The sequence below is a fragment of the Oncorhynchus kisutch genome, linkage group LG12, assembly GCF_002021735.2.
Source record: "Oncorhynchus kisutch isolate 150728-3 linkage group LG12, Okis_V2, whole genome shotgun sequence".
NCBI lineage: Eukaryota > Metazoa > Chordata > Actinopteri > Salmoniformes > Salmonidae > Oncorhynchus > Oncorhynchus kisutch.
In genome coordinates, this window is record NC_034185.2 from 29,915,672 (window position 1) to 29,941,800 (window position 26,129).

The 26,129-nt window shown below is 40.1% G+C and overlaps 2 protein-coding genes across 4 annotated transcripts in view; one reads left to right on the forward strand and one right to left on the reverse strand.

Moving 5' to 3' along the window:
- Positions 1–6,047: 6,047 nt before the first annotated feature.
- serpina10a (serpin peptidase inhibitor, clade A (alpha-1 antiproteinase, antitrypsin), member 10a) lies at positions 6,048–22,139 on the forward strand. Its single transcript, XM_020496711.2, has 6 exons — positions 6,048–6,202; positions 8,765–9,076; positions 9,355–9,636; positions 10,124–10,397; positions 15,065–15,212; positions 21,048–22,139. The coding sequence occupies exons 2-6, from the start codon at positions 8,788–8,790 to the stop codon at positions 21,231–21,233; spliced, it is 1,179 nt and encodes a 392-aa protein (XP_020352300.1). The 5' UTR covers positions 6,048–6,202; positions 8,765–8,787; the 3' UTR covers positions 21,234–22,139.
- The window catches only part of ppp4r4 (protein phosphatase 4, regulatory subunit 4), a 123,797-nt gene continuing 119,529 nt past the window's right edge, over positions 21,862–26,129 (reverse strand). For all 3 annotated transcript variants that reach the window (XM_031837360.1, XM_031837361.1, XM_031837364.1), the window contains exon 25: positions 21,862–22,539. In XM_031837360.1, coding sequence (XP_031693220.1) covers positions 22,494–22,539 — 46 coding nt within the window. In that variant the 3' untranslated portion in view covers positions 21,862–22,493. The remainder of the gene's footprint in view (positions 22,540–26,129) is intronic.

A 26,129-nucleotide genomic window follows, 5' to 3' on the forward strand; every position in this document is an offset into this window, starting at 1 on the left:
CATGCTGTTCACTTAAAGATTTGCAGCTCGTTCCCAACTGTAGGCTATGCAATCCACAGCTAGGCAATTTTTCATTTTTTTTAAGCTAATGATCCTCTGTGGCTAAATTATAGGCCTTCTCATGGTGTAGTAGGCTATTCTGAATTGTTACATTTCTTTCTGAACAGTCAGCAGTAATTATATAACTTTGGCAAATGTATTCAATTTATCAGGGGTGCTGCAGCTCCTCCAGAACCTAAAATAATGCTAATTTAATAATTATCTTATTTGTTTAAAATGCAGTGGTAAACATTGGATTCATGGTGATTTACATATCTTACAGTCTTGTACCCCTAAACCTTTTAAAACTGACTATAGTATTTGTTGATTAAATTTGACTTTATTTATATCATGAGTAATCCAGTAATGTCACGAGTTAATTGACACATGAATACTCTAGAAAATAGCAACTCTACAGATCCAATTAATACAATGAATTTCTAAATTACTTCCACTCCTCAGCACTCTATTTCCAAATGTTCGGTGGTGATAAAAACGACTTTATATTGAAGGAGTGCCTTTGATTCCACGGCCTGCACATGCGTAGTTCGGCCCGAGACGCCCGTTAGACGCGAAGACTTGTTCATGTGCATGAGCTTAGCTAGCCAACATCGCTTACAAGTGTGATTGGGGATTTCGATTGGAGAAGCAGTTTTAGCCTATCTTCATACTGTACTGTCTTTGGTGGTACCTTCACCTATTGCGTTTTCAAACCTGTCTTTTATACTGGATAGCTAGTAGCCAATAGCTAGCTTTTGGGAAAGAAAATTCCACAGGCTTTTGGAACGAAAGAACAGTTTAATAGTATTTAACAAAAATGTGTCAGTTTGTCACTTTCATGAGGTTGGAGTGATAATATGTTCAACAGCTTAAGCCATTGGCTCGAACCTAGATTGTGCCTTTAGATTTCGAGAAAATTAACATCTAAAGAAAAGTGGTTGATTTCTAAAACCCCAAACCCTGCCCTGATTGCTGCAGTCCTAACACGTTATGTTTGCTCCTCAGCCCTCTTCCTAACCACTTTCTCTCCCGGGAAACCCAGTCAAAACCGGATGCAGTTAGATTTGTACATTTATTTGTTTATTAACAACAAATCAATACATAAAGCACACGAGGGAACACAAGCATACATAGATGACAAACAATGGACAATCGAGCTAGGGGGTACAATATCACATTACAATTACACAAGGACCTTAATAAGGGACATACATACACTTACAATTCTAACAGCTTTTTTGTTAGTAGAGTACTTAACTGTCTTAAAATACAGTTCAATATCTTTTTGTAGGGTAAGATAATGTGTTTTTGTTTGTTTGTAAATTTACACATCTGTATATGAAATTTGGCCAAAAGAATAATGCAATTAAATTACCTAAAAATGTTTCAGCTTATTTCTATCATATGTAAAGAATCCAAGCAGTACATCTCTCCACAATAGTGTAAAATCTTCATAAATGTGTTCAATTATAAATCTACTGATGTCTTGCCACAGTTTTCTTACATAAATACAATGCCAAAAAAGATGCAACACTGTTTCTGGGCAGTCATTACAAAAGGAGCCATTTGAGTTGATTTTTTCCTTAAACTTCTTCATTTAGTGGTTGGCAGGAAAATAATAAATCCATTCCAATAAGGCATGACATAAGGTATAGATACAACATCCTGCTGAAACAAGGTTCGTATTGCTCTGTTGTTGAATGGACCAAAAGAGAAACAAATCATTCCTACTGTTGAGTCAACAGGGTCAATAGAAGGTAGGCTCTGAGGGTCAGGTCTTGACACATTCCTGAATAACAGAGCAACACCTGAGGGAATGGCATCTAAAACAATTGCAGAATATTTAGGTGTTACAGGGACCTTGTAAAGTGATAAGAATTCCTTATAACTGAGTAAAAGACCCTCTGCATTTACCAGTTGGCTCACCAATAGGATATTATTTCAGAACCAATATTCTAAAAACAAAGAAGTATTTTTATACAATATATCCCGATTATTCCATATATAATATCTGTGTGGAGAAACATTGTGTTTATAAATTAAGGACCATGACAAGAAAACCTGCCGATGAAAAGCAGAAAGTTTCACTGGAATTTTGTCAATATTATAATTGCAAAACAACATGAAGTTAAGGCCACCAAAAGTAGAGAAGACTCGATGAGGAATAAAATTCCAGATAGAAGTGGGTCTTCTTAGGAATTGTTTTATCCAATTGATCTTAAAAGTATTATTTAAAGTAGTAAAGTCCAGAAAATTCAGTCCACCTTTCTCATAAGTGTTCATTACAACAGTTTTTCTAATGTAATGGGTACGGTTTCTCAAAAGAAAGTTGAAAAGCATCTGGTCTATCTCCTTGCTTATTTTACTGTCAAGATATAAAGAGAGAGCGCCATATGTTAGTCTAGAGATACCTTCGGCCTTGGTTATTAGGACTCTACTTTTTAAAGATAAGTCCCTCTGTAGCCATTGATTTAGCTTCTTCTGGGTATTTTTAATAATAGGATTAAAATTTAGTAAGCCTCTAGACTTTTGATCCTTTGTAATGGTTCTGCCTAAATATGTAAGTTCTTACCATAATATGAAGATGTCACACAATCTTTGACAGCTATGAGTTCACAGTTATTATTGTTAAGATATAGACCAGACGCTTTGGAAAAGGATTGTATCACATTGATCGATATGGGAATTTGGTTAGCGTCTTTCAGAAAAAGTGTAGTATCATCAGCCTTATAATAATTTCTTTACCACCTATGGAAATACCTTGTACAGGACTATTATTTAAAGAATTTGCAAGAAGTTGGGTGATTAATAAAAACAGGTACGGGGAGATAGGACAACCTTGCCTAATATCCTCTCGTTAACTCAAATCTAGGTGAGGTGCCATATTTCAATTTGATAGAGCTGTTTTCCATTTGCATAGAGTCTTAATAGCCTTACAGAAAACAATCCCCAAAGCCAAGTCTCTCAAGGGAGTGGAAGAGAAACTGATGCTCTACTGTGTCAAATGATTTATAAAAATCTAAAAATAATATGAAGCTATCCTCAGTTATTAGGTCTGAGTAGTCAAGTATGTCTAATACTAGTCTGACATTGTTAGAAATATGTCTGTTCATCATGAAGCCAGACTGTGTTTCATCAATGATTGCATCCAGGACTTCTTTAATTATTTTTGCAAGTAGCAAGGTTAATATCTTACAGTCATTATTAAGAAGACAAATTGGACGGCAGTTATCGATGAGCAGCACTTCTTTTTTAGGCTTAGGTATCAGTGTTATTAACCCCTGACTCATTGTAGGAGGGAGAACATGGTTTTTAATACTCTAAAAAAACACTTCAAATAGGAAGGGAGTGTCACGCCCTGGCCTAAGTATTTTGTGTTTTTCTTCATGTATTGGGTCAGGCCAGGGTGTGGCATGGAGTTTTTGTATTGTGGTGTGTTTTGGTGTGTATATATTTGGGATTGTAGCTAGTGGGGTTATCTAGCAAAGTCTATGGCTGTCTGGAGTGATTCTCAATCAGAGGCAGGTGCTTATCGTTGTCTCTGATTGGGAACCATATTTAGGCAGCCATATTCTTTGAGTTTGTCGTGGGTGATTGTCCTTAGTGTCTTTGTGTCTGTCGCATTGTTAGTTGACACAAGTATAGGCTGTTTTGGTTTTCATTACGTTTTGTAGTGTTTATTCATTGTTACGTTTGTTTGATTAAACATGGATCGAAATCTACACGCTGCAGTTTGGTCCGACTCTCCTTCACCACACCTAGAAAACCGTTACAGGGAGCTATTTGTTCAGAAAATAATTGGTACAATTCTGATGTAATTCCATCAACACCTGGTGATTTATTGTTCTTTAGATGTTTGATAGACTAATGTCTTCAGCTTTGATGGGTTCATCACACTGTTTAGATTCTATATCACTGATAGAGTGAACATTATTCAGTGAGTTAAAAAACATATCTGTGGATTCCTGACAGTACGTAGAGCTATACAATTTTCTGTATAAATTGCTACTACAGTATTTAGCAATTCATTTTTGGTACTCTGTAATAACACCATCAATGTTAAATTTATGGATAGTGTTATTTTTAGAGTGAAATTTCTCAAGTCTAAAGAAATAGGATGAATTCTGTTCTCCCTTCTCAAACCATTTTTCCCTAGATCGAATAAAGGCTCCTTCTGCTTTTAATCTATATATATATATATATATATATAATATATTTATTATCCAGTTTATTTTGTAAATCAATTAGTTCCATCTTTTCCTCCACCGAGAGGCCGGCTGGGGACCTCTGAGAAAGGAAAGTTATCCTAATGATCACCTTTTCCTCCTCAGCTCTTCTGGTTTTAGCAAGATTACTACCATATTTTTTAAGGTATTGGACAACTCAAATTTAAAGAGCTCCCAGTTCTTGCAATAAGATTTTTCTTCACAAGCCCTTTCCCAAAAGTGTGAGAGCAGATCTTTAACCTCAAATTGAACTATATCATTATTTAATAATGAGCTATTTAGCTTCGGCCTTGTGAAGTTGATATGACTCACAATTCAACGCAAATTGTTGTCACGTGTCAAACTGCATTTTGGGAATGTCAGACAACATTTTGACATTAGCTTGCTTATATATATATCGTAGTATGAACCTATAACACTTAGCTCGCTTTATACACATTATTTGAATTCTGAAATGTATTTGAATAAATGACCAAACTATAAAACTATCTAGCCAGCTATGGGTAACTGTAGTTAGCTAGGTACATTCATAGCTTTAGGTTGTTTTTAAACTCAACTTCAAGATTTCCACCAAGGACGTTGCTTCTCCGATCATCACTCCCCTCGCTTGAGCAAGGGACATTTAAGGTACACTCGGAGGTAAAACGTCATTCTATGGCTAAGAGCTGTCTACTTTGACTATGGACTGCAACCAATGAGCCAGATATTTCACCGGATGTATAAATATGAAGCATCCGGTTAGCGTTTCCGTTCATTACCAAATATGTTTATGATAGGAAGCACAGTGGACGGAAGTGGGAGAAGATGGATCGAGATGGACTTTGGCCTATATTCTGCACATTTTCTCATCGACAAAACATTTGATCTCCATACAGTTTTCTGTTTCCAAGCTAAAATCTGTACCAAACAGAGTGGACTGCATTTTATAGACTTTACACTTTGCCAAAGTTGAAAAAAAAATATGATAGTCCTGCGCGCTAGGAATAATTTCCTCCCCATTGGAAATGACAGGGTCTGGTTTATCCTGGCGTTGTTATAAAAATATTTGATACCACTGTGAAGCAGGCAAGAATAACTATGTACTTCCGGGTCATGGATATTTGGAATCCTTCAGAATAAATGTCGCGTCCTGTTTACTTTGTAAAATAATAATTCGTGCGAAAATGATGGAAAATGTGCACAATCATACAAATAATAATTACAAGTATTTCTATAAGATATGTTTATTTTTTTAAGCCTAATTGGTCAACATTGTTTGTCTGTGTACTCCTATCATTTATTGCGCCGTACAAAATTATCTGTAGCTTGTGTCACAGTAAAAGGGAGTCCATTCTACTCAGGAGCACTCCTAGTTTCCAAATCCACAGAGTTTACACCAAGAGGAGTGTCGCTGCTCATCAGCTTAAATTCAATAATTGTTTCATACTGCAAATACATATTGCACCATGCACAATTATGTGTACGTTGTGTCTCCATAAAAGGAGTGTCCATTTTACTACGTCCAATATGAATGGGCTAATTAACAATGGGATTGAAAGTGTTTTCTAAAGTTGATTATTATAATTATAATGTTATTTATAATATTGTTATTACTGTTTTATTAATAGTATCATTCAAAATCATGTTTTATTTGTATTACTGTTGTTACCTTGTAACTATCTAGTAATCATCACTTTTAATGCTGTTAAAAATATTGTCAATAGTATAATATTATTGGTGTTAAATGCTAACATTTCCTCATAAATTTGTATGAATTCCTACTCTTTGTATTCTTCTTTGCATGACTTTTACTTTGAAGGTAAATCGCTGAGTTCATGGCCTTATTCTTGCTCGGTCTTGTTCATTCCTGCCTGCGGAACAGAGGTCTTCACAGACGTATTTTTTGTTATCTGTGACGTTATCCTGATCAATTTCCAGGCAGGCTTTTTAGTGCAAAAGTAAGTATTCTATCATCCTTTCTATTTTAAAATATGAGTTGCTATTCAGTGTCGCATCATATTCGGTGAAGAAACCCCACTCGTTACACCCATGCTATTGAAATTGCCTACGCATAATAATATTATTGCCAGGTCTCTTGCCATAACACAAATTAATGTACATTTTAAAGCTAGATTAGGGTTCCATTTTATTTTATACAACGATATCACGATGTTTTGATTCACTCTTGCGTAATAGCCGCCTATTTGTCTATTCTTGAATTGTTTAAATGGTTGTGGAATGTGCACATAAATAGCACACCAGCTCCCAAGATCAGGGCCATAATCTGTTAAATCCCCCCCAAAATCAATTCAAAAAGGTACTTTAATAAAGGTCAACGAGCCTGATACAACCTACCAGCCCATCCTATTTATGTCTCAGTAGCTTGGTTTCCATCAATGATTTGTATATACACTAGATGACTGATAGGGGGCGCTGTGTTGAAGCTACCACGCCTCCATCTTGGCACTCTTTGGAAGCAATAAAAATGCATTTATTAATGTCTTCATTCGTTTTTGACACATGTATTATATTACAGACACCTTAATGCATACTTTTAAATTATGTTATGTGTTGCTAAACATACAAAACAATATATAAAGATATTTTCCTTAAAGTCTATATATTTGAGATGACTAATGGTATATGTCATTTTGTCCTTAAAACATTTAATTTAAATCATGTAGAATTCCGTTCATTCCTATGGAGGACTTTTTCTACTGGGGAGTGCCAATATGGCTGACTAACTGGTGGCTTCAAAGCCTCAGTAGTCCTTTGTAGCTCAGTTGGTAGAGAATGGCACTTGTAAAGCCAGGGTAAGGGGTTTAATTCCCAGCACCACCCATACATAAAATGTATGCACGCATGACTGCAAGTTGCTTTTGATAACAGCGTCTGCTAAATGGCATATATTATTATTATTATATTAATGTCCAATACATAGCACAGTATCCATCTGATTGGAGATACAATTTCATACAAATATTCTAAAATCTGCATAGAGAAAATAGTCTTGACACAACTGTGGGAAGCATTAGAGTCAACATGGGCCAGCATCCCTGTGGAATGCTTTTGACACCTTGTAGAGTTTATGCGCCAACGAATTGAGGTTGTTCTGAGGGAAAAAGAGTGCAACTTAATATTAGGAAGTTGTTCCTAATTTTTTGTATGGAGGTTGGAATAATACTGTCAAATTGTGAAAATGGATAATGCCCTTTAAGTGTAAGAGACATTTATTTTACGGCCTGCCTGGTGACATCAGCAGGTGGTAAATTTAGTTAATAGACGAATAAGAAAGAGTTCCAAATCTCTCTGCCAATAACAGCTAGTTTTCAGTTTTCCCTTCCCCACTCAGACCACTCTCAGACATTCCTAGCAAAATTCATAATTGAGAAAATCCTCTTTGCAAAGAATTATTTTTTTAAATATATTTTTTTACCATTTTAATTTAAAAGAATCACAGTAAGGTACTTAATTGTTACACAGAAGTGACTGGATATTCTTTAAAAAAGGCTGCATTGGACCTTGTCGGGAAGAGTGAGGTGTGCCCAACTACAGAAGTGGGAGTGTAGGCATGCTCTGGCAGTCTTCCTAACTGCTCCACTTGAGCGAGGTCCAGCCTGCAGTCTTGTGTCAGTCAGTTGATTAGGGAATGCCTTGCAGGTGTGCTGATTTAGTAATCCTGCACATGTGTGTTGGGTGAGCATAGCTGTGGCGCAGTCTTTGGCTGGCCTGGTGCTGAAGATAGTTTAGCAATGTGGAAGGCTGCACTGAGTGCCACTGTTCACTGTGCTGCAGCCAGTGCCGCTGTCCATAGTGATGCACTGGGAGTCCTTCAGCCACGCCCATGCCCATGTCTTTCACAGTGCCACAGACCTTTGAAGAAAAATGAAGGATTTCAGCACCCAAAGAAAATAATGCAGTTAAACAGGACAGACTTAGGTACAAGGTACGCATTAAAATAGTATCAACTGATACGCAAGTCAACTCCATTGAGATTTATGAAGTGGAGTTTACTCAGCTACTCTGGACACTGACAGTTTTTTACATTAGTGACCTTATTTTGTGGAATATTTTTTTAATTAACAGAACACTTTAGGGCTGTAATGAATTTCGGACAACAGAATGATGCGCAACTAGGATCCCATACTATATACAGGATCCTAGTTGCGGTCCCGAAGCTACTGTAGCACTGTCTGCATTGCCCATCAAATGTATCATTTGTAATATGTAGGTACTTTACTGTCCTAATAATATATTGTAATTTTAATAGCCTATCTAATAGCCTAGTACATAATTACATAAATATTAAAAAGATAGTGGACCCCAAAATCAAAAATGTTCAGATATTTCTCAGCTCAATTTTAGACCATTTGTTTTGTATGAAAATGTCAGGCAACCTTTGATTTTGGAGTGTACTATACCTTTAACGCTAGACTAATTAAATGTTTATGTGTTAGTGTTGAACTTAACTTGCTGAGGACACTTTGCTTAAAACATGTATATTTTGTTTCCATTGCGAGCTGAGAAAAGCGGAGGAAGAACCATGACGTCCAGACTCCTCCCCCTCCTGGCGTGCATCCCACTCCTCGCCATGCCACTTTTGGCACAGGAGCCCAGCGCTGGGGAAATCCAGGACCTGAGCACCAGAAATGCTGACTTTGCCGCCCGGCTGTACCGTGCCATTGCTAGCACCACTGATGACAACGTCCTTCTCTCCCCATTCACCGTATCTCTGGGCTTAGCTGCATTGATGAGTGGCGCCGACGGCTCTACACGCGAGCAACTCCTTCAGGGCCTGAGTCTGAATGCTCTCGACCACCTAAGGATCCCAGGTATTTAGCCCTAGAGAATAGAGATGCAGACCAGTAAGTGGGAGGGTGGTGGTGGGTTCAAATCCCAGGCTAGAGGAGAAAACAAACCAGTAACCGAAGAGTTCCTGGTATCAGATTATTTTGCTGTTGTGCCCTTGAGCAAGGCACTTCACCTCAAAAAAGTTACATTGCTCTGCGGCTGACCCTGTATTGTTTCCATAATTGTTCTGTTTGTTTGTGTTTGTCTGAGTTATAAAAAAAAAATAGAAATGTACATTTTCAATTGTTTTCTATGCCAGAACTGTTCCAGAGTGTCCGGGAGAGCATGGCCCAGAGTGGGTTTGTGAACCAGGGTATCGGCATCCTTCCACGCCAGCAGTTCAAAGTGGACTCGACCTACCGAGACGTTGTGCAGACCAAGTATGGAGGAAATGTCCAGGGGCTGGACTATAGCGAAGGGGGTGCCAAGGACACCATCAACCAGTTTTTCTACACCTACACCAGGGAGCAGGTGAAGGAGGTGGTCAGCGCCATCGACCCCCAGACCCAGATGATGCTAATCACTGCCATTTTCTTTCAAGGTGAGGAGTAGGCACAGGGGTTCAGTTGAACATGGTGCTTGCAACTCCAGCGTAATGTGTTCGATTACCTGGAACACCCATACGCAAAAAAGTTGTTTTGGATAAAAGCGTCTGCTAAATGGCAAATGTTATTATTGTTGTTATTATTATATTATACAGTATTTTACACCTGTATTTTATGACCTTTTGTAAACATAACCATGCCCCCAGGCTGAAGCGCAAACGGCTGAAGTGTCTGGGAATGAGATTATTGTAAGCACAGTCTGTTTATAAACATATCTTTCCAGGTGACATTTACTGCCGTTGTTGCATATAACAAGGCACCTCGCATCTACAAATGCTCTGTTAGCACTGCTTTTTGTGGGTGATGCTGTGCTGCTCCCAGCCTTGTTCGTGTGTAAGTGAGGTTGGGTATTGTGACATCAACACGTATATCAGTTGTGACATCAACATGATGTTTGATTCCCTTTTCTGTTTCTCTCACCAGGCCAGTTTGCCCTCACCTTCAATACCAGCTTCACCCAGGACGAGCGCTTCTACGTGAACAAGTACAAAATTGCCATGGTCCCCATGATGTTCCGCTCCGACAAGTACCACCTGGCGTACGACCGCTCTCTCAAGCTCGGTGTCCTGAAGCTGCCCATGACGGGCGGCGCCGCCATGCTGGTGCTTCTGCCCGACGAGGACGTGGACTACACGTCCATTGACGAGGAGATCACGGGAGAACGCTTCCAAGGCTGGCTCAAACAACTCAAGAGGACGTAGGTTGAATTGGACTACAACATTGGAATGGGTTGCTTATATGAGGTTCATGGGTCGTTCAACCTAACAATGCATCAGATTGTGCTGACACCGTTTCTGTAGTTAAAAATAAGATTAGCATTCCTGAAACATTATTTTGTTTAAATTTAATTTGATTTGAGAATTTAAGCTAATTGATTGCACCCAATTTTGCCATTTTCATTTCTAGGATTCAAATCATTTTCAATAAATATAGTACCTAACTTCCAATTTGGACCAAAATTCTTCCTAACTTTGGAAGAGTTCTATTTTCGTCTGGTGTTAAGTCAGCGCAATTTTCAAAGGCACGCTAGTTTGTGATTTTGACCTGATAAAGCCAGCGCTCTTCAATTTTCAAACCCTAGTGCCAGGATTGGTAATTTACCTGTCTTATACAAGCGCGCTGATGTGGGAGGGGTGGCAATATCTGAGGTGTATCCTTAAAAACGTGCTCCAAAGTACCAATTTCAGTATGCTCTGATGGGGATGTTTAAGACCAACTGAAAGCAGGTCTTAGCGGCAACGTGGTTAGTTATGCCATGGATTTTGACTACAGAAGCTCCGCCTATCCAGCTGTGATACACAGTGCCCATATGCACATAGAACAAGATGTGCTTTTTGTGTCCGTAAACCTCGTATTTAGAAACAGAAAACACAAACAATGTTTTTTGTTGTTATGCCCAATGCATTCACCAAGTAGTCAAGACTATCAATATGTGAGACCGCTTTAAAATTAATCTTAATCACCAAAGCTTTAATAAAATATATAGATTGTCAGCAGCAAAAGAGTGATTAGACATCCTCCTTTCTATCTATGGAGGTTATTTAGCCAGGTCCTGTTATTATTTTGGATGTGCGTAAAAACCCCTCCATGTAGGCTATACAGTGCATTCGGAAAGTATTTAGACTTTATCCACATTTTGCGTTATAGCCTTATTCTAAAATGGATGAATTCGTTTTTTTGTCCTCAATCTATACACAATACCCCATAATGATGAAGCAAAACAGATTATAAAACCCCCCTGAAATATCACATTTACATAAGTATTCAGACCCTTTACTCAGTACTTTGTTGAAGCACCTTAGGCAGAGATTACAGCCTCGAGTCTACTTCGTTATGAAGCTTGGCACACTGGTATTTGGGGAGTTTCTCCAATTCTTCACAGCAGATCCTCAAGCTCTGTCAGGTTGGATGGGGAGCGTCGCTGCACAGCTATATTCAGGTCTCTCCAGAGATGTTCAATCGGGTTCAAATCCGGGCACTGGCTGGGCCAGTCAAGGACATTCAGAGATTTGTTCCGAAGCCACTTCTACGTTATCTTGGCTGTGTGCTTAGGGTCATTGTCCTGTTGGAAGGTGAACCTTCGCCCCAGTCGGAGGTCCTGAGCGCTCTAGAGCAGGTTTTCATCAAGGATCTCTCTGTACATTGCACTGTTCATCTTTCCCTTGATTCTGACTAGTCTCCCAGTCCGTGCCGCTGAAAAGCATCCCCACAGCATGATGCTGCCACCGCAATGCTTCACCATAGACATGGTGCCAGGTTTCCTCCAGAAGTAATGCTTGGCATTCAGGCCATAGAGTTTAATATTGGTTTCATCAGACCAGAGAATCTTGTATCTCATGGTCTTAAAGTCCTTTAGGTGCCTTTTGACAAACTCCAAGTGGGCTGTCATGTGTCTTTTACTGAGGAGTGGCTTCCGTCTGGCCACTCTACCATAAAGGCCTGATTGGTGGAGTGCAGCAGAGATGGTTGTCCTTCTGGAAGGTTCTATCATTGCCACAGAGGAACTCTGGACGTCTGTCAGAGTGACCATCAGGTTCTTGCTCACCTCCATGACCAAGGCCCTTCTCCCCACCGATTACGCAGTTAGGCCGGGTCGGCCAGCTCAAACTTATTTTATTTAAGAATGATGGAGGCCACTGTGTTCTTGGGGACTTTCAATGCTGCAGACATTTTTTGGTACCGTTCCCCAGATCTGTGCCTCAACGCAATCCTGTCTCAGAGCTCTACTGACAATTCCTTCCATCTCGTGGCTTGGTTTTTGCTTTGACATGCACTGTCAACTGTGGGACCCTATATACAGTGGGGAGAACAAGTATTTGATACACTGCCGATTTTGCAGGTTTTCCTACGTACAAAGCATGTAGAGGTCTGTAATTTTTTATCATAGGTACACTTCAACTGTGAGAGATGGATCTAAAACATAAATCCAGAAAATCACATTGTATGATTTTTAAGTAATTCATTTGCATTTTATTGCATGACATAAGTATTTGATCTCCTACCAACTAGTAAGAATTCCGGCTATCACAGACCTGTTCGTTTTTCTTTAAGAAGCCCTCCTGTTCTCCACTCATTACCTGCATTAACTGCACCTGTTTGAACTCGTTACCTGTATAAAAGACACCTGTCCACACACTCAATCAAACAGACTTCAACCTCTCCACAATGGCCAAGACCAGAGAGCTGTGTAAGGACATCAGGGATAAAATTGTAGACCTGCACAAGGCTGGGATGGGATACAGGACAATATGCAAGCAGCTTGGTGAGAAGGCAACAACTGTTGGCACAATTATTAGAAAATGGAAGAAGTTCAAGATGATGGTCAATCACCCTCGGTCTGGGGCTCCATGCAAGATCTCACCTCGTGGGGCATCAATGATCATGAGGAAGGTGAGGGATCAGCCCAGAACTACACGGCAGGACCTGGTCAATGACCTGAAGAGAGCTGGGACCACAGTCTCCAAGAAAACCATTAGTAACACACTACGCCGTCATGGATTAAAATCCTGCAGCGCGCGTAAGGTCCCCCTGCTCAAGCCAGCGCATTTCCAGGCCCGTCTGAAGTTTGCCAATGACCATCTGGAATGATCCAGAGGAGGAATAGGAGAAGGCCATGTGGTCTGATGAGACAAAAATAGAGCTTTTTGGTCTAAACTCCACTCGCGTGTTTGGAGGAAGAGGAAGGATGAGTACAACCCCAAGAACACCATCCCAACCGTGAAACATCATTCTTTGGGGATGCTTTTCTGCAAATGGGACAGGATGACTGCACCGTATTGAGGGGAGGATGGATGGGGCCATGTATCGCGAGATCTTGGCCAACAACCTCCTTCCCTCAGTAAGAGCATTGAAGATGGGTCGTGGCTGGGTCTTCCAGCATGACAATGACCCGATACACACAGCCAGGGCAACTAAGGAGTGGCTCCGTAAGAAGCATCTCAAGGTCCTGGAGTGGCCTGAACCCAATAGAAAATCTTTGGAGGGAGCTGAAAGTCCATATTGCCCAGCGACAGCCCCGAAACCTGAAGGATCTGGAGAAGGTATGTATGGAGGAGTGGGCCAAAACCCCTGCTGCAGTGTGTACAAACCTGGTCAAGAACTACAGGAAACGTATGATAAAATGCAAATGAATTACTTAAAAATCATACAATGTGATTTTCTGGATTTTTGTTTTAGATTCCGTCTCACAGTTGAAGTGTACCTATGATAAAAATTACAGACTTCTACATGCTTTGTAAGTAGGAAAATCAGCAGTGTATCAAATTCTTGTTCTCCCCACTGAAGACAGGTATGTGCCTTTACAAATCAATGTCCAATCAATTGAATTTACCACAGGTGGACTCCAATCAAGTTGTAGAAACATCTCAAGGGTGATCAATGGAAACAGGATGCACCTGAGCTCAATTTCGAGTCTCATAGCAAAGGGTCTGAATTATTATATAAATATATTTTTTTTATACATTTGCAAACATTTCGAAAAACCTATTTTCGCCTTGTCATTATGGGATATTGTGTGTAGATTAGACATTTTTATTTAATACATTTTAGAATACGACTGTAATGCAACAAAATGTGGAAAAAACAAGCTGTAGTAGGTCACCCTTACCCTACTATAACGAAAGTGGTTCAACACTAAAGCACCTGGTGTCTTTCTTATCCTGGCGATGCATTAGCTAAGTGGCCTATCCATAAAATGTTTCTAAATGGTCTACTCATGCATACTCCATTTGGCTTGTATCCGTCACCATTTCCAGAGTGCCTCTTGTCCGGTTACCAGAGGAGTGCTCCTTCAAGAACAGGCTATTCAGATAATTTCAGTCCTATAACGCCTTATCAATGGTAGGCCTATATTTTGCTTATTGAGAACGTGCCTCACACATACAATTTACGGGAACTTATAGTATTTTTTATTTGAGAAGTGCAATGCGTAAAGGCCTATACTCGTTGAAGCCAAATGGGTTTTGTTACTGTAGTTTATGCTATTTAGTAAACTGTAGTATGAATCAACAATGGACTAGGATGAGAATATTCTGTGCCGCCAGCCGAATTGGAGTTGATGAAAAAGTTAGGCATAAATATCATACCCCAACAAAAATGCTAACCTCCCATTATTGGTAATGGTGTGAGGTTAGCATGTTTTGGGGGCATGAAAATACCCTCAAATAAAAGGTGTCAGTCACCTCCATATGAAACATTTGATCTCAAATCCAAAATGCTAGAGAATAGAGCCAATGGTGATACAGCAAATGCTGGAGTATATATTATAATCATTTACTCATTTTCTTTTTTAGAACTTCAAACACTCAACCATTGGCCATATGACCCATTCCTAATGATTATGATGTCACTTCCTGTGCTTTGCAGAAGGCTGGAGGTGCAGCTGCCTAGATTTATACTGGAGCAGTCATACTCCCTGCAGAAGGTCCTGCCAGGCCTCGGGATCAGCGAGGTCTTCCAGGACAGCGCTGACTTCTCTGGCATCGGTGGGGAAACGGGCCTGAGGCTCTCTGAGGTCAGTGTGTGTGAGTTGGTGTTTCTCCATTAGTGTGTGTGTCATTGAGTGTGCATATCTGTGTGTTGTTCATCAGTGTCTGTGTTTCTCCCTCATGTACGTGTCTGTCAGTGTGTCTCCATAAGTGCGTCCACAACTGTGTGTTTGTATGTCACTTGACGGCCTCTTGCTCAAGTGTTAGACTGAGATAATGGAGGAGTGATAGATACCCACTGTGGGGTGGGTGGGGGACTAAAAATAATTTGAGATGCATCCCACTTCCTGCGGTGTTTTGAATGTCCACCTGTGGTTACTTTACACTGCTTGGGTTAATTGTCTCTGTGAAAGGGAAGACAGGAATAGGCATCTTGCTGAAGGCCTGCATTTTGTGGTGTCCTTATTGTCTAAGCAAGGTCTCTTGGTAACTTGTGACCACTGAGAACAACTTTTTGCTAACAGAAAATGAAAATCTTCATAATATTCCCAAAGCAATATGTCTCATCAGAGCCCCAAGTGAATACAAGTGAGTTGCTACAAAATCATCATAAAGTGATTAAAATAAAAATATATTATGTGATAATATATATCAGTGCTTTCCCAAAGTTAAATTGGCAAACCGATTTCTTTGGTAACATTATTCTCAGAATGTCATGCATTCATTCACAGTAAAGACAAAGCCTTCCAGAGTAAGGCAGGTCAAGGTTAGTACGTTTTAAAAAGGTTAGTACGTTTCAAAAAGGTTAGTACGTTTCAAAAAGGTTAGTACGTTTCAAAAAGGTTAGTACGTTTCAAAAAGGTTAGTGCATTCACATCCGGTAAGCGTGTGAACATCCGGTATGACACGAGGGAGAGCTCGGTTTGTTGTATTGAACATTTTGAAAGTCTAAAAAAAAATGTGGTTACTAGCTACCCTTTTGAATTTGAATCTTGTGAGCCGTAGTTAAAGTATTTACTCCTCTAGACTTTTTCCACATTTTGTTGTGTTACAAAATGGGGTTAAAATGGATTTAATTGTCTTTTTTGTCAACAATCTACACAAAATAGTCTATAGTCAAAGTGAAAGTAAAAATGTCATTGATTTTACAAACTATAGAAACACCTTTGGCAGCAATTTTCTTTTTGAGTGAGTCTCACCTGGATTGTGAAATATTTGCCTATTATTTTTACAATCCTTCAAGTTCTATCAAGTTGATTGTTGATCATCGCTAGACAGCCATTTAAATCTTGCCATAGATGTTCAAATAGATTTAAGTAAAAACTTTAATGAGGCCACTCAAGAACATTCAATGTCGTCTTGGTAAGCAACTCTAGTGTAGATTTGGCTGTGTGTTTTTAGGGTTATTGTCCTACTGAAAGGTGAATTAGTCTCTGTGTCTGTTGGAAATCTGACTAAACCAGGTTTTCCTCTAGGATTTGCCTGTGCTTAGCTACATTCCGTTTCTTGTCATCCTGAAAAACTCCCCAGTTCTTGCCGATGGCAAGCATACCCATAACATGATGCAGCCACCACCATGCTTTAAATTATGGAGAGTGGTACACAGTGATGTGTTGTGCTGGATTTGCCCCAAATATAACACTTTGTATTTAGGACAAAAAGTAAATTCCTTTGCCACATTTTTTACAGTATTACTTTAGTGCCCTGTTGCCAACAGAATGTGTCTTTTGTGATATTTAAGTTTGTCATTAAGGTTAGTGTTTTGTAGTAACTATAATATTGTTGTCCCATCCTCAGTTTTCTCCTATCACAACCATTAACTATTTAAAAATCACCATTGGCCTCATGGTGAAATCCCTGAGTGGTTGTCTTTTTCTCCGGCCACTCAGTTCGGAAGGAGGTCTGTATCTTTGTAGTGACTGTTGAATATCCACTTGTATTGATCATATCTTCACTAATGCTGAAGAGCTTTGTTCCAAAGCAATATCAGTTTCCATTCCCGGCTGTAGTGACCATAAAATTGTGGATTTAACAAGGAAATCCAAAGTGCCAAATGTTGGGCCTAAAGTCATTTATAAGAGATAATACAACATGTTTCCTCAGGATTTGTTTGTGGAAGACAATGTATGTTGGTTTGATGTGTATGAGGAAGTGAATCCAGATGCAGCACTGCAAGTATTTGTAAAAGTATTAATGCCAATTGTTTATAAGCATGCACCTGTTAAGTAACTAACTTTGAGAAATGTTAGAGCCCCCTGGATTGATGATGAATTGCAAAATTGTATGGTTCAAAGAAATTATGCAAAAGAGGTGGCAAACACGTCGGGCTGCTCAGCTGATTGGTTGACACACTGTAAATTGAGAAATGTGACTAAACTTAACAAAAAGAAGAATACATTATATTACCAAACACAGATAAATTCCATAAAACACAATGGAAAAAAACTTTGATATACCTTAAATAATATCATGGGTGGAAAACCCAATTAATCTTCATTGAAGTTGATGGTTCATTTATAACAAAACCTTTCGATATTGCCTTTACAGACTGACTGAGGAGTAGTATTAAGGATCTTCCTTCTCTCAAGCGACACGCATCTTTTTATTGCTGAATCACTGAATTACTATTTCACTAGTGAAACTCAGTAGTGAAATGACAACATTGAACCATCATACAGTATTTTTGTACAAAATATCTAATGAAAGAGAAAGACTGCGGTTTTGAATTTGGTCAAGTTAGTGTGGGAGAGGTGGAAAAACTATTGTTATCAATAATGATAAGCCACCAGGTATAGACAACCTTGATGGGAAACTATTGTTATCAATAGTTATCAATGGGGCGGCAGGGTAGCCTAGTGGTTAGAGCGTTGGTTGCAAGTTCAAATCCCCGGCTGACAAGGTACAAATCTGTTGTTCTGCCCCTGAACAGGCAGTTAACCGACTGTTCCTAGGCTGTCATTGAAAATAAGAATTTGTTCTTAACTGACTTGCCTAGTTAAATAAAGGTAAAATAAATATATTTAAAAAATAATGATAAGCCACCAGGTATAGACAACCTTGATGGAAAACTATTGAGAATGGTAGCAGACTGTATTGCCACCGCTATTTTCTATATCTTTAACCAAAGCATAAAGGTGTGTGTTTGTGTGACCAGAAGACCCCACAAGTATAGTAAACCAAATTCAAATTGACCAACGGGACATTTTTGTTAGTCCCCACAAGGTCAAATGCTATTTCTAGGAGGTTAAGGTTCGATTTTACTGTTAGGTTTAGAATTAGGTTTAGCTAGGGTTAGTTTTAGGGATAGGAGATACAGTTAGGTATAGAATTAGGTTTTGCGGTTAAGGTTAGGGTAAGGGAAAATAGGATTTTGAATGGGACTGAATTGTGTGTCCCCACAAGGTTAGTTATACAAGACTGTGTATGTGTCCACAGGTGTGGAAGGAAGCTAAAGTAATTCCACTGCCTAAAAAATAGTAAAGCACCCTTTGCTGGCTCTAACAGCCCCCCAATCAGTTTTCTGTTTGTTCTTAGTAAAATGATGGCAAGGATTGTGTTTTGCCAAATACAATGCTATTTTTACATCAACACATATCCTTCAATTCATTACAGTTTCATCTCTTAACAAAAGGAAAATAAACCAATGAATACATTTACCCAATAAATGTATGTAAAATGCAGTTTCCCCTGACTCCTGACTGGAGTTGTACTTAAAGGGTGGGACCATTGAGCAAGTTGAGGAAGCTGAACTCCTAGGTATAACATTGGATGGTCAATTATCATGGTCAAGTCATACTGACAAAGTTGTTGTGAAGATTGGGAGGGGTATGTCTGTTATAAAAAGATGTCATGCATTTTTTTACACAAACCAACTGTAGTAGTAGTTCTGGTCTTGTCCCATCTTGATTACTGTCCTGTAATATGGTCAAGTACAGCGAAGAAAGACCTAGCAAAGAGCAGCACACCTTGCCCTTAACTGCAACATACAGAACTAACATCAACAGTATGCATGTCAGTCTTTCCTGGTTGAGGGTTAAACGATAGAGTAACTGCTTCTCTTCTAGGAATGAGAAATATTACTGTGACAAATTCCAGATTGTCTGCATAATCAAATAAAATTCAGCTCAAACATCCATACAAACCCCACAAGACATGTCACCGGGGGTCTCTTCCCAAGTCCAAAACTAATTCACTGCAACTTAGTTTTATACAGAGCCATAATTGCATGGAAAATCTCCAATTACTCAAGCAAACAGTAAAATTACCTGTAAAAAAAACAATTAAAAAACAACTCATGGAACGGCGGGGACTATAAGGGGACACACACAAAAACACACATTTTGTTTTGCATTGTTTGCACATTTGGAATGTATTAACATTCCTTATTTTGTTATGTTACAACTTTATTCTAAAATGTATTTACATTGTTTTATTCCTGATCAATTTACAAGCAATACCTCATAATGACAAAGCAAAAGAAGGGTTTTATAAATTTTAGCAAATTTATAAATAAATAAAAAAACATTTACATAAGTATTCAGACCCTTTACTCAGTACTTTGTTGAAGCACCTTTGGCAGCGATTACAGCCTCGAGTCTTCTTGGGTATGACGCTACAAGCTTGGCACACCTGTATTTGGGGAGTTTCTCTTATTCTTCTCTGCAGATCCTCTGTCAGGTTGGATGGGGAGCGTTGCTGCACAGCTATTTTCAGCTCTCTCCAGAGATGTTCGATCGGGTTCAAGTCCAGGCTCTGGCTGGGCCTCAAGGACATTCAAACTTGTCCTGAAGCCACTCCTGCGTTGTCTTGGCTGTGTGTTTAGGGTCGTTGTCCTGTTAGAAGGTGAACCTTCGCCCCAGTCTGAGGTCCTGAACGCTCTGGAACAGGTATTCAAGGATCTCTCTGTACTTTTCTCCGTTCATCTTTCCCTTGATCCTGACTAGTCTCCCAGTCCCTACCGCTGAAGAACATCCCCACAGCATGATGCTTTCACCACCATGCTTCACCATAGGTATGGTACTTGGTTTCCTCCAGATGTGACGCTTGGCATTCAGGCCAAAGAGTTCAATCTGGGTTTCATCAGACCAGAGCATATTGTTCATGGTCTGAGAGTCTTTAGGTGCCTTTTGGCATACTCCAAGAGGGCTGTCATGCACCTTTTACTGAGGAGTGCCTTCCGACCTCATGGCTTGGTTTTTTGCTCTGACATGCACTGTCAACTGTGGGACCTTATATAGACAGGTGTGTGCTTTCGAAATCATGTCCAATCAATTGAATGTACCACAGGTGGACTCTAATCAAGTTGTATAAACATCATGGATGATCAATGGAAACAGGATGCACCTGAGCTCAATTTTGAGTCTCATAGCTAAGGGTCTGAATACTTATGTAAATAAGGTATTTCTAATACATTTGCCAAAATTTCTAAAAACCTGTTTTTGCTTTGTCATTATGGAGTATTGTGTGTAGATTGACGAAAAAGAAAAAAATGTCAATTTTAAAATAAGGCTGTAACTTAACAAAATGTGGAAAAAGTCAAGGGGTCTGAATACTTTCCAAATGCACTGTATATATTGTTGTATTTTACATTTGTGTGACTTTCCTTGTCTATCAGTGTTTTGTTACTTGTTATGTTTTTTGTGGACCCAAAAGCTAATGGGGGATCTAAATAAACAAGGGAGCTGCATTTTCTAAAGGCCCATCATTAGGCTTCCTTCAGCCAGTTGTCTATTAGCGCTATCATGCCAACTCCTTGCCACTTTTTGTCAATGTCATGACAATGGCAATTGGCTTGACCAGAATACTGGACAGCAATGGAGTAGGCAAGAGCACAAACATATCTGGGGCCAGTTAGCAGCATTATTCACTTTCCTGACATCTTAACCATACAATCCTTTCTTAGCTTTATTCTGTGGTTTCAGGTTGTGCACAAGGCGGCCATCACCGTGGACGAGACCAGCAGCACCGGGAATGTTCATGCCCCGAACATCTTCGCTAGTCTACCTCCTCGGCTCACCGTCAACCGGCCTTTCCTCTTCCTCATTTACCACCAGGCCACCAGCAGCATTCTCTTCATGGGCAGGGTGATCGACCCCACCAAGAAGTAACTGCAACCATAACCATTGTGTCATATAGGTGTTTGTGGTTGAGTAATAACACTGTAACTAATGGTCTTGTCTGCCTGTATTGTCCTCTAATAAACACTCAAGTTGCAGGGCACCATAGGAGTCTGTGTAGATAGTATTAATGCATCCATTTGGTGAACTATAGGTCATATTCAGATATAGTGACACTTGAGGTCAGATTGCAATTGGACAAAATGTCTAGTTTTCAGTATTTGCATACCAATATGCTGAGCAGTTATGTAATTGCCTTCATCTTAAGTACTACTCCTCTGTTTTGCTCCCTCCCTTTACGAGGCTTAATTTGTCATTTTAAAGGCGCTGAACATGTTTTGCCTGCTGTACTCTAAAATTATAACATTTGCACTATGTAACCTAAAGGGACCAATTGTGTTTAAAACAGAACAAAGGACTAACAAACTCTGTGGTGTTTTCCGGGACAAAGATTAAGCCTAGTCCTGGACTAAAAATTACTTTAGGAGATTCTCCATTGAACATGCTTTTTAGTCCAGGACTAGGTTTAATCTGTGTCAGAGAATCTGCCCCAAAAAGTCATTCACTGACTTATGCTTTATTAGAATAAGAAAGTAAGTAAATTGAGCTCATTATCATGTCACATATTCAACACAGGTTTATTGATTGGGTGGTGAGGGTTGGCATGGGTGGATCACTCAGGCGCTTCAGAGGCACCAGGCACAATCTCATTGGTGGGATGGAGAAATTCCGGTACCAATCACAAGTGTTGGATCATATAGTCATAAAAACTGCTTTGTTTTCTTCAATAGCCATTTGGGAAAATATAAAACATAAGAGAAGAGACTTTTCAAAGCATGCTATAATACAGAAAAAAATTGCCAATAAATAAAGGTACAAATAAAATGCATACTGTTACATATTTTGTTTGTAATTACTAATTGTTTGTGAAATGGAACGAGTTACGAGTATTTGTGGAATAAGGCAGAGATGGGTTCGATGTCAGTTCTGTTTCCCATTGGCGTAATTAAGACTCCGGACGTCTTTCCCCCGCAAGCCAATGTTGAAGTGTTTATTAGGGTTTGTTTGTCATTTGGAACCTGAAGCAGGGGGAGGACAGATGCACACTTTTGACAACTTGAGATAGATGAAGGAGGATGACCATCAGAGCAGGGGTGTAGTGGTCGTGGCCACCCGGTTCTTCACAATGCCTTGACCTCAAGGTCATCGCCGGGGACTAAGGGGTCTGTCATCGCCCCCATATAGCCAGCTTCACTCCCTCCCCGACTGCATACCGAAAGAGTTGGACTTCCTTTGTCTGTAAAACAGAATACAGGAGGTGCAGGTTAGCACTGGGTAAACAAGTTAATAAGTAGTAAACAAGGAGTGACCTATGCCAAATCGACACCTAGCTCCCGCCCCTACATATGAGTTGGGCAATTTCTCCTGGCAAAGGCTGGTATGAGTGCAGGTTCTGATTATTTGAATCGGGGGTGTTAAAGCTGAGAGGATGAGGTGTATGCAATATGGTACAAATTCCACTTGGCCAATCTCATCCCAAAATCATGGGCATTGTTATGGAGTTGGTCCACCCTTTGCTGCTATAACAGGCTCCACACTTCTGGGAAGGCTTTCCACTAGAATTTGGAACATTGCTATGGGGACTTGCTTCCATTCAGCCGCAAGCACTAGTAACGTTGAGCACTGATGTTGGGTGATTAGGCCTGGCTCACAGTCGGCGCTCCAATTCATTCCAACGGTGTTTGATGCGGTTGAGGTCAGGGCTCTGTGCATAACACTCAAGTTCTTCCACACCATATACAGTCATGGCCAAAAGTTTTGAGAATGACACACATATTAATTTCCACAGTTTGCTGCTTCGGTGTCTTTTAGATATTTTTGTCAGATGTTACTATGGAATACTGAAGTATAATTACAAGTATTTCATAAGTGTCAAAGGCTTTTATTGACAATTACATGAAGTTGACACAAAGAGTCAATATTTGCAGTGTTGACCCTTCTTTTTCAAGACCTCTGCAATCCGCCCTGGCATGCTATCAATCAACTTCTGGCCCACATCCTGACTGATGGCAGCCCCTTCTTGCATAATCAATGCTTGAAGTTTGCCAGAATTTGTTGGTTTTTGTTTGTCCACCTGCCTCTTGAGGATTGACCGCAAGTTCTCAATGGGATTACGGTCTGGGGATTTTCCTGGCTATGGACCCAAAATATCGATGTTTTGTTCCCCGAGCCAATTAGTTATCACTTTTGCCTTATGGCAAGGTGCTCCATCATGCTGGAAAATGCATTGTTCATCACCAAACTGTTCCTGGATGGTTGGGAGAAGTTGCTCTCTGAGGATGTGTTGGTACCATTCTTTATTCATGGCTGTGTTCTTAGGCAAAATTGTGAGTGAGCCCACTCCCTTGGCTGAGAAGCAACCCCACACATGAATGGTCTCAGGATGCTTTACTGTTGGCATGACACAGGACTGATGGTAGCGCTCACCTTGTCTTCTCTGAAACAAGCTTTTTTCCGGATGCCCAAAACAATCGGAAAGGGGATTCATCAGAGAAAATGACTTTAACCCAGTACTCAGCAGTCCAATCCCTGTACCTTTTGCAGAATATCAGTCTGTCCCTAATGTTTTTCCTGGAGAGAAGTGGTTCTTTGCTGCCCTTCTTGACACCAGGCCATCCTCCAAAGGTCTTCGCTTAACTATGCGTGCAGATGCACTCACACCTGCCTGCTGCCATTCCTGAGCAAGCTCTGTACTGGTGGTGCACCGATCCCGCAGCTGAATCAACTTTAGGTGACGGTCCTGGCGCTTGCTGGACTTTCTTGGGCGCCCTGAAGCCTTCTTCATAACAACTGAACCGCTCTCCTTGAAGTTCTTGATGATCCGATAAATGGTTGATTTAGGTGCAATCTTACTGGCAGCAATATCTTTGCCTGTGAAGCCCTTTTTGTGCAAAGCAATGATGACGGCACGTGTGTCCTTGCATGTAACCATGGTTGACAGATGAAGAACAATGATTCCAAGCACCACCCTCCTTTTGAAGCTTCCAGTCTGTTATTCAAACTCAATCAGCATGACAGAGTGATCTCCAGCCTTGTCCTCGTCAACACTCACACCTGTGTTAACGAGCGAATCACTGATCAGCTGGTCCTTTTGTGGCAGGGCTGAAATGCAGTGGAAATGTTTTTTGGGGGATTCAGTTCATTTGCATGGCAAAGAGGGACTTTGCAATTAATTGCAATTCATCGTCTTCATAACATTCTGGAGTATATGCAAATTGCCATACAAACTGAGGCAGCAGACTTTGTGAAAATGTATATTTGTGTCATTCTCAAAACTTTTGGCCACGACTGTGGATTGCAAAATAGTTGGGAAGAGATTTTTAATGTACCGATTCCATGGCACATGTTTTATGAACTGATACACAAAATGCTGCCGGATTCAAAACTTAGAATTTCTCAATTTAAATTATACAAAATTCTTGCAAACAATTGTTTTGGTACTGTCCTTATGTAGCTTGTTTTTGGTCACAGGTTCAGGAATGGCCGAAGAAATGAAACATTTACCTGGAGCTAACTCTGCAAATAACACTGCTCTGTGATTTGAAAAGTCAGCACTTTTAGAAAAAATGTATCTTTAATTTACAATCTGTAGGAACTATGAGAATAAAAAGGTTCAGAACTGTTGTGAAATATCAGCAACATTGAAAAATATATGGCAACTAGAAATCTAAACTGGATGGTGTTCAGAGATAGATGGGTGGGGTTGAGTGGAGACTGTGTTTTCACTGCACCAGAATTCAATGGCGGTGAGCTTTACACCCCTCCAACTGATGCTTGGCATTGTGGTGATTTTAGGCTTGTGTGCGGCTGCTTGGCTATGGAAACTCATTTCATGAAGCTGCTCGACGAACAGTTTATGTGCTGACGTTGCTTCCAGAGGCACTTTGGTACTCACTAGTGAGTGTTGCAACTGAGGACAGATGATTCTTACGTGCTTCAGCACTTGCCGGTTCCGTTCTGTGAGCTTGTGTGGCCTACCACTTCGCTGCTGAGCTGTTGTTGCTCCTAGATATTTCCACTTCACAATAACAGCACTTACAGTTGACCAAGGTAGCTCTAGTAAGGCAGAAATTTGATGAACTGACTTGTTGGAAAGATGGCATCCTATGACACTGCCACGTTGAAAGTCACTGAGCTCTTCATTAAGGCCATTCTACTGCCAATGTTTGTCTATGGAGATTGCATGGCTGTGTGTTCAATTTTATACACCTGTCAGCAACGGATGTGGCTGAAATAGCCGAATTCACTAATTTGAAGGGCTGTCCACATATATTATAAACTCAGCAAAAGAATAAACGCCCCCTTTTCAGGATCCTGTCTTTCAAAGATAATTCGTAAAAATCCAAATAACTTCACAGATCTTCAGTGTAAACTGTATTGTATATAATATAACACTGTTTCCCATGCTTGTTCAATTAACCATAAACAATTAATGAACATGCACCCGTGGAACGTTCGTTAAGACACTAACAGCTTAAAAACGGTAGGCAATTAAAGTCACAGTTATAAAAACCTAGGACACTAAAGAGGCCTTTCTACTGACTCTGAAAAACACCAAAAGAAAGATGCCCAGGGTCCCTGGTCATCTGCGGGAACGTGCCTTCGACATGCTGCAAGGAGGCAGATGTGGCCAGGGCAATAAATTGCAATGTCCGTACTGTGAGACGCCTAAGACAGCACTACAGGGAGACAGGACGGACAGCTGATCGTCCTCGCAGTGGCAGACCACGTGTAACAACACCTGCACAGGATCGGTACATCTGAACATCACAACTACGGGACAGGTACAGGATCGAAACAACAACTGCCCGAGTTACACCAGGGACG

Coding starts and splice junctions, on each gene's coding strand:
- serpina10a (XM_020496711.2), top strand. CDS start 8,788: ATGACGTCCAGACTCCTCCCCCTCCTGGCGTGCATCCCACTCCTCGCC. Junction 9,077..9,354: donor CGACCACCTAAGGATCCCAG/GTATTTAGCCCT, acceptor TTTCTATGCCAG/AACTGTTCCAGAGTGTCCGG. Junction 9,637..10,123: donor CACTGCCATTTTCTTTCAAG/GTGAGGAGTAGG, acceptor TTCTCTCACCAG/GCCAGTTTGCCCTCACCTTC.